Genomic DNA, 12,170 nt, shown 5'->3' on the forward strand with positions numbered 1-12,170 from the left:
GATGCCACCCACTGTGGGTGCCACCCCACAACCTTGGTCCCCGTGGGGTGGTGTGGGAGTGAGCCCAAGGCGCTGCGGTGCCAGACGGTGCCTGGCTGGGTGGCAGGGACAGGGCTGGCTCACCGCGGGCGTGGAGCTGCGGGACGCCGGGGCTCTGGCGCTGGGTCTCGGGGGAGGCTTGGCATATCTTCCGCTTGAAGGAGGTGAAGAGGTGTTGGCAAAGCTCTTCGGGCACGTCCGCCTCCAGGTAGGTCTTCATGAAGAGGCGAAAGCCCTCGTAGTCGATGGGCTGGGAAGGGGACAGAGGGTGATGGAGGTGCCCAGGGAGGGGGTTCTGCGCCTCCCCCTTATCAGCTGCAGAGTTGTCCCCCGCCAAAACCACCAGCTTCCCAAATCCCAGTGGTGGGATATCACCTAAACGGACCCAGAGGCCAGAAACCCCCCGCGCCAGGGTGTCGGGAGAGGGATGGAGCAGCGGTAGCCGGGGCAGGAGCCAGGGCAGCAGCAGGGACATGGTGGCATGGCACTGGCGGGGACAGGAGGCTCTGATGGAGCTGGGTGCTCAGCTCCTGGCAGATGATAGAGGAACTAAATACAGAGCTTCTGGCACAGCCAAAGGAGGCTGAAGGCACTGGAGGCAGAGGGGTGGAACGGGCTGTGCTCTGGATGCCTCCTGCTCCCCTGCGGCAGGGCATGGAGCAGCAGGACCCTCCAGCCCACCCCCAGCCCCCGGGGACTATTGTCCTCCGTGGTCTCCTCGCCTCCTCCTTCTCCGCTGGGCATCCCCATCACGTTGGGACATTGCTTTCCCGATGGCTTTTGCGACCCCAGCTAGACCAAGGGTCCTGTGGTGCCCTTGAATAGTGGGGTAGATTTGCTGCCCCTCCTCACCGCCTTTAGCCCACTGATTTTTTCGCATTTCACCTCATTTGTAGTGATTACAGCCCCTGTGAAAGGCTCTGTCCTGCTGGCACACTAATAGGTCTCTCTGAAAGCACTGCTTGGAAAAAACAACCCTATCCTCCCCTGGCAAGAGCGAGAAGGCACAGAGCTGTCCCCTGTCCCCGCACTGGCAACAGCAAAATCATTTGCTTTGGTAAGAGGGAGAAAATCCCTCCCAGCTTCTGCCTGGCAAGGAGATGCCCCAAAACACTCTCAGCAAGGCAGCCTGCAGCTGGGATGGGGTGGGATCATGCACGGCAAGGCTGGCGCCCGGAACGGCACGGGGGACTCGGCTCCCCAGCTGTGGGGACATCTTTCCCAGTCCCGGGAGCACAGCTATGGGACAGACAGACAGACCTGCCTTCTCCCACCTGCTTCTAATTGTGGGAGCCGGGTTGGGGGAGTCCTGGGGGAGGCAGAAGCTGCCAGCAGTATGGGGGGAGGCTGGAGGGGACAGGGCCATACCTGTTCGGGGTTGTACCTCGAGAGGACGCCGTCCCCGTGGAACTCCTCCAGGACATCCTTCAGCTTCTTGGTGGAGTCTGGGGAGACAAAGGTATCGCACTGAGCAGGGCACTGCTGAGCCCCCTCCGCCATTAGCCCACCAGCAGGACGGTGGAGATGAGTTTATCTGCTGGATATACAACGACTGGTCCCCTCCATTTCTGGGAAGAGGCCACCCATGCCCTGCTTTCCCCCTCCTGTTTAGAGGGGCATGGTGCGCTGGGCAGGGCATAGATGTAAAGCCGGCAGGCAGGGATGGTTCCTCCTCCTCCTCCTCCTCCCTATAGGAAAATAAATGCAGAGCCAGAGCAAAGCTGCGGTGCTGGGCAAGGAAAGCCTGAGAGAGTCGGGGTGTTCAGCTGGAGAAGAGAAGCTCGGGGGAGACCTTATTGCAGCCTTTCTGGACTTAAAAAGGGCCCATAAGAAAGCTGGGGACAGACTTTTGAGCAGGGCCTGTTGTACTGGGACAAGGGGCAATGGTTTTAAACTAAAGGAGGGAGACTGGCTGGACGTGAGGAAGGAATTGTTGGCCCTGAGGGTGGTGAGAGCCTGGCCCAGGTTGGCCAGAGAGGTGGTGGATGAACCATCCCTGGAGACATCCCAGGCCAGGCTGGACGGGGCTCTGAGCAACCTGAGCTGGTGCAGATGTCCCTGCTCATGGCAGGGGGGGCACTGGGGGGGCTGGGAAGGTCCCTTCAACCCAAACCATCTGTGATTCTCTGGAACAGTCCCAGTGCCGGCTGCTCTGAGGGCAATGTAGACTTCAGCAAAGCCTTTGACACCGTATCCCACAGCATTCTCCAGGAGAAGCTGCAGCTCATGGTCTGGATGGCGTATCTGCAATGGATAAAGAACTGGCTGGAGAGCCGGGCCCAAAGAGTTGTGGTGAACGGAGTCAAATCCACCCCCATCACGAGTGGTGTCCCCAGGGCTCAGTATTGGGGCCAGTTCTGTTTAGTCTCTTCATCAATGATCTGGACGAGGAGATCGAGTGCACCCTTAGTAAGTTTGCAGACGACACCGAATTGGATGGGAGTGTTGATCTGCTGGAGGGTGGGAAGGCCGTACAGAGGGATCTGCACCGGCTGGATCGGTGGGCTGAGGCCAATTGTCTGAGGTTCAACAAGGCCAAGTGCCGGGTCCTGCACTTGGGTCACAACAACCCCATGAACGCTCCAGGCTCAGGGAAAAGCGGCTGGAAAGTGCCTGGAGAAAAAGGACCTGGGGGTGTTGGTGCCAGCGGCTGAACATGAGCCAGCGTGTGCCCAGGTGGCCAAGAGGCCACCAGCGTCCTGGCTGGTACCAGCACTGGTGTGGCCAGCAGGCCCAGGGCAGTGACCGTCCTGTGCTGGGCACTGGGGAGGCCAAACCGCGAACCCTGGGGGCAGTTCTGGGCCCCTCACGCCAAGAAAGGCCTTGAGGTGCTGGAGCGAGTTGAGAGAAGGGAACGGAGCTGGTGAGGGGCTGGAGCACAAGTGTGATGGGAGCGGCTGAGGGAGCTGGGGGTTCAGCTGGAGAACAGGAGCTGAGGGGAGACCTTCTGATCTCTGACCTGCCCGAAAGGAGCTTGGAGCCAGGGGGGTCGGGCTCTGCTCCCCAGGAACAAGCGCCAGGACCAGAGGAAACGGCCTCAAGTTGCGCCAGGGGAGGTTGAGGTTGGATGTGGGGAACAATTTCTTCCCCAAAGGGCTGTGGGGCATTGGAACAGGCTGCCCAGGGCAGTGCTGGAGTCACCATCCCTGGAGGGGTTGGACAGACGGACATGAGGTTCTCAGGGACATGGTTGAGTGCTAAACTTAGGTTATGGTTGGACTTGATGATCCTGAGGGTCTCTTCCAACCGGAATGATTCTATGATGTGAGGACAAAGCTGTCCCTGTCTGGCCTACCCCACGGGCTCTGGGTGGCTGTCCCTGCCCTTGGGCACCCCCGCAGCAGCCCCAGCCGTCCCTGGAGCCCGGGCTGCCCATCGGCATCTCCAGGAGGTGCCAGGAGGGAGAATGAGGAGGGTATTGCTCTGCGCAAACTTCCACACAAATAGTATATGGCCTGTAAGTTTCCATGGCGGTGTGTCCTCAGGGGTGGAGTGTCTGGAGGGACACTGGTCCTTCCGGAATTGAGAAGTAAGGGAAAAACAGAGAAAAAGATCAGAGGAGGGCATGTTCAGCCCTAACCTTCAGACACATATCTCTGGGCACGTCCATTTAAAAGGCTCTCGGACACACCAGCCCTGTAAAAAATGGCCAAATTCTTCTCTCTAAGCTGGGGGTTGTGCTGGCTCCTGCTCCCCACAGCTGTCTGTGGGGGGAGGCTCGGGATGGGGCTCAGCGCTGGACCACGGCTGTCCGGGACAGCTGGGACAGGTTTAGGGGTCACAGAGCACAATGTGGGGCCAGCATGCACTCGAGGAGGGGCTTCCTGGCCCCAGGCTGGGGAGGAGTTACAGGAGGACCCCCCAGGCCTGACTCCCAGGCAGGGGCTGCCCACCCTCCGGGGAGGAGGCAGCTGCTTGCGCTGCAGCCTCGCTCACCCCACTCTAATGAAACGAAGGCGCTGTCTGCGTTCTGAGCTCGGCATTACAGATGGTGTTTTATGGTTTGCGGCTCAAGAAAGCAGAGCGTTCTCCAGAGAGGCAGGACGAGGCGCAGACAGCGCCGCTGCGCGCAGCCCTCTGCCCGCAGCCCTGCTGGCGGGAGGCAGGCAGCGGTGGGCATCGGGACCCCGCCGCGCTGACAGCCCTCACCCGCTTCACCTCATCCCTACAAAGCGCAGCGGCCCCGGGGGGCTCACGGGGTCCCCTTTGCCCCCCGGTCCTGTTGCAGCCGCAGGAGCATGCCCGCCCTGGGGCCACACCACCCAGCAGAGCAATGACTTTAAGACGCTTATCCCCTTGTCCCACAGGCCCGGCTGGGCTGTCCTGCCCTGCTCTCAGCACCCGCCTGGGCTGCACCACTTCTCCATCACCTGGCACGACCAGCACGCCGGCTCTCCAGCAGGCCGGACATCGAGGACCTGGTTTTGGGCCCCTGGGCTCCCTCTCCAGCTGCTCGCAGCCCCAGGACCCCGCAGCACCCGCCACCATCCTCCTCTCCTCGCCAGGAGCTGCAGGAGAGAATCGCTCTGCAAAAGCACTAAGTAAAATTACCGCGGAGGGTTGTTGGCAACCCGAGGCGAGCGGTGGAGCAGCTCGGCGTGTTTAGGAAAAGCCAGTCTGCTTTGCTCACTGGCATTTCACTTTGCTAATGAACGTGGGAGCCGGCCGCCCTCAGAGGGACCGAGCCGTGCTCACGTGTGCGTCCCCCAAAGCAGCAAAATCCTCCTGGGGATGTGGGCACAGGGACCCCTCTGCCATCCCCCACCAGCCAGTGCTGGGGGTCAGGGACCTTCCCAGCCTCTCCATCCAAAACCTAAGAAATCATCTCGTTCTCTAGGAGGACACCAAGGACATGTAGGACACCAGTCCAGCACAGGTCAACAGGACTTTTAAAATCCCCTCCCTGTCCCGGGGCGGTGCACAGGGTACTCACAGTCTGTGTACTGCTGGAGCTGGGCGAACTCGGCGGGGCTGAGCGAGATCCACCCGCCATCGCTCATCTTCGGGTGGCAAGGGCCCGCGTCGGGGGGCCACGAGCCGCTGAGCTCCCCGTGCCGGGCTGGGCACCACAGATCCCGCTCGGCTGTTGGTCACATCGGCACGGCAAGGGGCACGGGGGGCTCTGGGCAGGCTGGCATCCTCCTGCTGAGCCCCTGGGCAGCCAACCCCGCAGCAGCCGCTCAGCACCTTCCTCCCTAGAGCGGGGATAGAAAGAAGGGAGGGGGTCAGCAGCGCCCTGCCCGCAGCAGGTTCCTGCCCGCACAGGCTGCCCAGCCACGGCTGCGGCACTGGTGGTCACCGGGGCTGGCGCAGGGGGTGCACCAGCTGAGAAATGGGGTGCACAAGCGCTTTCCCAGCCGGGGAGAGCCCCTGCCGCAGATGTGGGGGGCCAGGGGGCTGGCAGAAAGAGAGGTGAGAGCAAGGAGGAACAGAGAGCCCCTCGCTGTGTGACCATCCCTGGGGCAGCCCCTGTGCCGGCCGCAACGGCCGCGGCTCTCGGCAGCCAGAGGATGAGGCTCCACGGAGGCAAGAGAAACGCCGCAGGGAGGGAAAGGAGCTTGTCATCCTATTTACCCCCATTGTTTTCCAGGGGAACCCAGCAGACAGGAGCAGAAGGAAGGACACAATTAATTAGAGAAGAAGCCGTGCCTGGAGGCAGGGGATCCGAATGAGTGGAAACTCCCAGCTCACGCCTCCATCTCCAGAGCTGGTGGTGACCTTTAGCTGGCTCCACCGCCGAGAATCGTCATAAATGAAAATCTACATTCAAAATTGGGCGAGAGGGGAAAACCTGCGCCACAGGGGAAGTGTCGGAGGGCCTCCAAGCGAGCGGCCCTCTCCAGCCCATCCATTTGCTGGCTTCAAAATTCATTAGCTTTTTCACTTAACCATCATGAGGGGAAAGGGCAGCATCCCAAGGAGGTTGTTCTGCAAGGAGCAGGTGAGAGCAATTTGGTTTTGATTTTAAGGCCGTCTCTCTGCTAACTGTTGGCTCCCTGTTTCCAGCAGCCTGAGCTGGAGGGCTGGGGGAAGTGGAGCACGGGCGAGCTGGGAAGGGCTACGTGATTTGGGGAGATGCCTGGGGAGCACCCTCACCCCTGCGGCTGGCTGGCTGTGCTGCCCACAGCACCTTGTCATTCGTGGGAAAAGGCAATTTGATTAAGTCATTTCGGCGAGCTGCTGAGCCCCATGTGCCACACCGACCCCAGACGGTGTCCCTAGGGACAGTCACACACGGGGTGCAGCAGGGGCAGGCACGTCACCCCCATCTTCAGGATTTCCCCCCAGCCCGTCTCTGGATAGACCTTCTCCAGCCCAGCTGCACAGGGGCAGCTCCTCTGCAGTGCTGGTCCAGCTCTGGGTCCTCAGCACAGGACACACATGGACCTGCTGGAGAGGGGCCAGAGGAGCCCCAGAAATGATCCGAGGCTGGAACAGCTCTGCTGGGAGGACAGGCTGAGAGAGTTGGGGGGTTCAGCTGGAGAAGAGAAGCTCCGGGGAGACCTTATTGCAGCCTTTCCAACTTAAAAGGGGCCCATAAGGAAGATGGGGACAGACCTTTGAGCAGGGCCTGTTGTGATAAGACAAGGGACAATGGTTTTAAACTAGAGGGGAGATTCAGGCTGGACGTGAGGAAGGAATTGTTGGCCCTGAGGGTGGTGAGAGCCTGGCCCAGGCTGGCCAGAGAGGTGGTGGCTGAACCATCCCTGGAGACACCCCAGGCCAGGCTGGACGGGGCTCTGAGCAACCTGAGCTGGTGCAGATGTCCCTGCTCACGGCAGGGGAGGCACTGGGGGAGCTGGGCAGGTCCCTTCAATCCAAACCCTTCTGTAATTCTATAAAGCCGTGCCCTGCCGGGGATGCCGCTGCCCGAGGATGCTGCCTGAGAGCTGCCCAGAGAAGCTCCTGTCCCTCTCGCCATCGGCTCTCCTGCCCCTCTGCCAGCAGGGACAGCCCTGGGGACACAGCCCGTCCCACGGCCTGGGGCTGCTCGGCTGCAGCACAACGCACCTGTGAGGCTGCCGGTGCCTTGGGGACCCCCTCAAGATGACCCTGCCCGGGGTGGCGGAGGACAGCTGCTCCAGGGCTGGGGGTGGCAATGCCACCTGCCCGCACTGCTCTGTCCTTGGGGCACTTGTGCGGGGAGAGCAGACAACCCTGAGGGAAATATCACCTCCACACCCTCGCCAAGGTCCTGCCAGCCCCCTGGCAACTCGCCTCCATCCCTCAGCGATCCCAGGAGCTCTTTGTCCCCATGTCATCAACTGGGGACAGGCTGGACACAGCAGTTTTGGGGCTGGAAAACAACCCTACCCTATGTCTTCCTACACTGGCATCGGTTTTCTGGGGATCTTCATCTTAGGGAAAGGACAAGCGAGAATACAGTGTTTGCACCTTTCCGGGATGAAGGGTTTGTCCCGAGGTATCTCCGGGCTGTTCCAGAACTCGGTCTGTAAGAAACCCTCCAGAACTGCACACAGGGTTTCTCTTTCCTGGCAAAGGAGCTGCTTCGTTTGACCTTTGACCAGAACCTATTTTTTATCCTACTTTTATACATTTATAGAAGGAAAGGCTGAGAGAGCAGAGCTAGCTTGGCCTGCAGAAGAAAAGGTGAGGGGGGACCTGGCTTGCTCCAGCTGCCTGAAGGAGCTGGGGTGCACTGAGCCCTCCTGCAATGGACGGCAGCAAAAATATCCCCCAGCAGGTTATGGGACTGCATGAAGCAATAGCAGGAAAGCAAAGCAGAGCTTATTTGGCCATCCCAAGGGGCTTTCCCCCAGCAATTGCAATAACAAATGCCACTTCTGGCACGTTAGCCTTGGATTTCAGGAAGGGCAGGAAAAAGCCTCCTTAGGAATCCAGCTGCTGCTCGTTTGGCCAGCATCTGAATTGTCAGCGGCAAATTATGTTCTATTAAATCAAATTTGCCTCCCTCTATAAATAGCTCCCCTACTAGTGTTACAAATAACACCGGATTACCCTGCCTGAAAGCGCTTACTGGGATGCGGCCCCTCTCCCCCTCCTCGCCCCGTGCCCGCCAGCCGCGCGCGTGGGCTTTGCCATTCTGCCTGTGACTCAGGGCGCTGGAGTGGCTGGGGAAGGATGGAGAGGGGGAGCCAGGAGGGCTCTGAGCGCCTCCCAAAGCCTCCCAGGGAATTAGCTGGTGCCAGAGCCCTGGGGAAGCCCCCACATGGAGCATCCCGCCAGCTCCTGGGCCGGGTGAGGGCTGATGCAGGAGGCACCGTGGGGAGCATCGCCGGGCAAAGGCGCAGCTCGGGGGGAGCCATGTAGGGCCTGAAACACGTCGACAAGGGAGATGCCAGGCTGAAGCTGGCGATGGGCCAGTCCCCGCGGGCGAGCAGGGCGCGGGGAGGCCGCGGCAGCGGGGCCAAGCCGTGGGCAGCGGGCATGCCCGGGACCCAGGAGAAAGGGCTGCTCACGGACACCCCCAGTGCCCGGGGCTGGGCGGCTCCTGGGAGCAGCCCTGGAAGGGCAGAGGAGTTGTTTTTCCAACCACCACTCCTGCCCACCGGCCTCCCAGCCATCCCTCAGCTACCCGGCACAGCCGAGGACCGAGGCCCCACGGGGCTCACCGTGGCTTTGGGGGGTGGCTCCTCCAGCACCCATCTGCCCTCCCTGGGACCAGAGCTGGTGATGGAGACCTCGTTCTGCCCAAGCTGCGGCAGAACAACCACGGGCGGTGGGAGCGCATCCTCCCAGCCTTCGCCCGGCTCCGCAGGGGCTGCAAGCACACGCACCATCCGCAGGAGATTTCTGCTTCAGATGCCCTTTGGGAAGGAAAAACGTTGGTTCCTCGGGCTTCAGGGGATGGTGTGAGGAGGGAAAGCTCCTGCTGTGGGTTTGCACGCTTGGACATGCGGGGGCAATGGGGTACGGCACCGGGCTGTTCCCCGCAGCCCTGGCTGGGCTTGCTAAAAGCCACAGGCGCTCGCAACATCTTCTCCCAGGCTAGAAACACGGTGGGTCCCTACAGGAATAGCATTTTCCAGCCCGCCTGCCCCATCTTTTGGAAAGATCAGCCTATTTTTGTGTTGGGCTGGGGAGAGGCCCCTGAGGCGGTGGGTGGAGTGTAAATCCCTCCTGTCCCACTGCAGCAAACAAACCCCAACCAAGTCACGCTCAAACTATTTTCTGCAATGACAGGAGAACGCGCTTTTCTGCATTTTGCCAGCCTGAGAGGACACTCGGGATCTGCTTTTTCCATTCTCCTTGCCTGTTGCTCTCTACACAGTCCCCCAGCCCTTTGCCCACCCACCCACCCAGAGCCAGGCAGGCTGCCTGGGTACCTTGTGCCAACTCTACTTTGGGTGCTGAGCACCCTGAGGCACCGAAGCAATGAAACATGCTGCAGGGGGGACCGGAGCACCCGGGCAGGCAGCTGCCCGTGACCCTGTGCCCACTGGCCACCTCTCATGGGAGGACAAGTTGTTCCTCCCCACCTGGAGCAGCTGCTTTTCGGCGCGTTGTGCTGCCTGCCCGCTCCCCTGCCTTCGGCCGCGCTCGAGCAAACACAGCGGCCGTCGTTGGTGTGCAACCCCAAACAAACCCTGCACACACACATCTGCCGGGAGCACCTTGGCGGGCCTCCGCACCCAGCTCGTAAGCAAGCGAGCAGCGTTTTGCTAAGAGCTGCTTCCCTCTCTCCAACCAGCAAAGCTGGGGACAAGAGCCATCTGCCACCACCACGACCAGCTCCCGCGCGGCGGGTGCTTTCTCCTGTGCAGCTGGGCAGCGACACGGGAAGAGGACGGTGGCCACGGACGGCCCTCGGCCCCCAGGTCAGGCTGCGGACGTACCGACTCCCAGCCGGGAGAGCTCGGGGACAGCAGGGACCCAGCACAGCCCCCCCGCAAGCTCAGCACCCCCGTCAGCCTGCCAGGGCCAGCACAGCTCAGCTCACACCCTGGGGACACCGACAACTTCCCAACTTACTACTTTTGCCTTTTTAGAGAATAATTTTTCTGGCTGAGTACGGAGCAGACTGGATCTGAGCTGGGATTTGAGGGAGACCCGTCCCCTCGCCACCTCCCCTGCAGGTCCCAGCCAGACCAGAGCTTGTCTCAGAGAAAAGCCCCTTCCCACGCTGTGCGGGAGGCAGCAGCTGGCCCCGGAGCCCGGGGGCTGCATCCTCCTGGGGATCCTCCCCGGGCTGCCAGCTCCATCACCTCACACCTACGAACCCAGGGCTTCCCGCTGCCGGCGCAGGGAAGCCCCAGCTCTCTCCCCGCGGGAATCTTGTGGCAAAGAATCCCCCGGGTTAACTGCACCTTGTGTGGATAACACTGCTTTCCAGGTGCTCCGAAATATGTTCTTCTCCCCTTTCATCCCCTGAAACAACCCGAAGAACAAGTTGCAGACAGCCTCCTTCCGCAGGCCAGGCATGCCGAACGCCTCCTCGGTCCTCCTGCCCCCCGAGAAAACTGCCCCAGCGATTTTTACTTAAGAAGAAAGACACTGACGAGCTTTTCCGGCCTGACAACGCTGGGGAGCGGCTGACTGGGGCTGGTTCCCTGCCCATCCAAAGGGCATGTGGTTTTATAGCACAGCTGAGAACTGACGCACGCTGAGACACCAGCGAAGATCACGGGAGCCCGTCGGGCTGGGCTCAAGGCTCGCTGGCAACCATCTTCTCCCCGCCGGGGGGCCATGGGGGTGCTGCCCTGTCCCTCCCCACCCTGAGGGCAGCATTTCCCAGGGGCCGAGCCCCCCACCCGGCCACCCGGGGCCCCCCGCACCGCACTGTCCCGCTCCTTGCTCGCACATCCCCGCTCCCCAAACGCTGCCCGAAGCGGGGACAGGGGTGGGGACCGGCCCGGGGGGCACCGTGTGGGGCACGGGACGGGGGTGGCGCGGCTCGCCCGGCCGGTGCTGGCCGGGGCAGGAGGTGGCGGTCCCGGTGGCTCGGGGGATTCTCCCCACGGCGGGTCCCCGGTCCCCAACCCCTTGTCGCAGCCCCGTGTCCACCCCCCGCCGCTGTCCCCTTACTTGGAGGCGGCGGCGCGGTGCCATCGGCGGCGGGACCGGCCGGGCGGCTCCGCTGGCGGCTCCGCTGGCGGCTCCGGGGCTGCCAGTTGCCGGTGTCGCTGGGCAGGTCCCCGCTCCCCGGCGAGGCGGAGCCGGGGGGATGCGAACGGGCCCAGCCCCACCGCTCCGCTCCGCCCGCCTCCGCCGGCACCGGCGGCCGGCAGGGAGGAGGAGGAGGAGGAGGAGGAAGAAGAGGAGGAGGAGGAGTTGAAGGGAAGAGCCCGGCGGCCCCGACCGCGCCCCCGCCCCTCCCCGGGCCCGGGGCAACGCCGGGAAGCGCCGTGGCGGGGAGCAGCCGAGCTGGGGGAGGACCCGGGAGCCGCGTTTCCATTATAGAAGTCATTTATTATGAATTATTATTAATTCCTACCCCCATCCATCGCGGCAGGAGTTTCCCCATCTCGCACCGGCCTCGCAGCGTGTCCCGCAGCCCCGCCGCTCCCCAGCCCCATCCCCGTCCCCATCTCCATCCCCGTCCGCATCCCTCTCCCCATCCCCGTCCCCATCCCCGTCCTCATCCCCGTCCCCATCCCCGTCCGCATCCCTCTCCCCGTCCCCATCCCCATCCCCGTCCTCATCCCTCTCCCCGTCCCCATCCCCATCCCCGTCCCCATCCCCGTCCGCATCCCTCTCCCCATCCCCGTCCCCATTCCCGTCCCCATCCCCGTCCCCATCCCTCTCCCCATCCCTCTCTCTTCCCTGGGTTTTTTTACCCTCCCGCACCTCGGTCTCTCCTGCTTTTGAGCAGTTTCACCCATGGCAAAGGTTGCTCTTTCCTAAGGAACGGAACAAAGCACCGAAAACAAACAAATAAAAAAATGCCAAAACAGATAAAAAGCATTTTTATTTTCTTTCCATGACGCGTGTGCCTGCTTTCTCGGGGGTGACACTATTTCAGGCATGTCTGTTATTTATGTTTTGCTATATTTATATTAATTAGAGGCGCCATCCGTGTACGTAGTTCTCCAACTTCAAAAAACGCAGGAGAAGGGGACTGACAGCTGAGACTGAACTTTCTTTAGAGAAACAGGCAGAGAGGAGCAGAATCCACAGCTATAGATGTGCTCTGCGTGCTGGTCCCGTAT

At 61.7% G+C, this 12,170-nt stretch overlaps 1 protein-coding gene across 1 annotated transcript in view; it reads right to left on the bottom strand.

The window, feature by feature from the left end:
• Positions 1-11,119, bottom strand: part of LOC135991267 (diacylglycerol kinase gamma-like) — a 29,837-nt gene extending 18,718 nt beyond the window's left edge. The window contains exons 1-4 of the mRNA XM_065639702.1: positions 11,047-11,119; positions 4,973-5,234; positions 1,408-1,484; positions 124-289 (exon numbers count right to left, since the gene is read on the bottom strand). Of these exons, the coding sequence (XP_065495774.1) occupies positions 124-289; positions 1,408-1,484; positions 4,973-5,039 (310 nt within the window). The 5' untranslated portion in view covers positions 5,040-5,234; positions 11,047-11,119. The remainder of the gene's footprint in view (positions 1-123; positions 290-1,407; positions 1,485-4,972; positions 5,235-11,046) is intronic.
• Between the last annotated feature and the right edge of the window lie 1,051 nt (positions 11,120-12,170).

This window comes from Caloenas nicobarica, chromosome 8 (assembly GCF_036013445.1).
Source record: "Caloenas nicobarica isolate bCalNic1 chromosome 8, bCalNic1.hap1, whole genome shotgun sequence".
In the NCBI taxonomy this organism is placed as follows: Eukaryota; Metazoa; Chordata; class Aves; order Columbiformes; family Columbidae; genus Caloenas; species Caloenas nicobarica.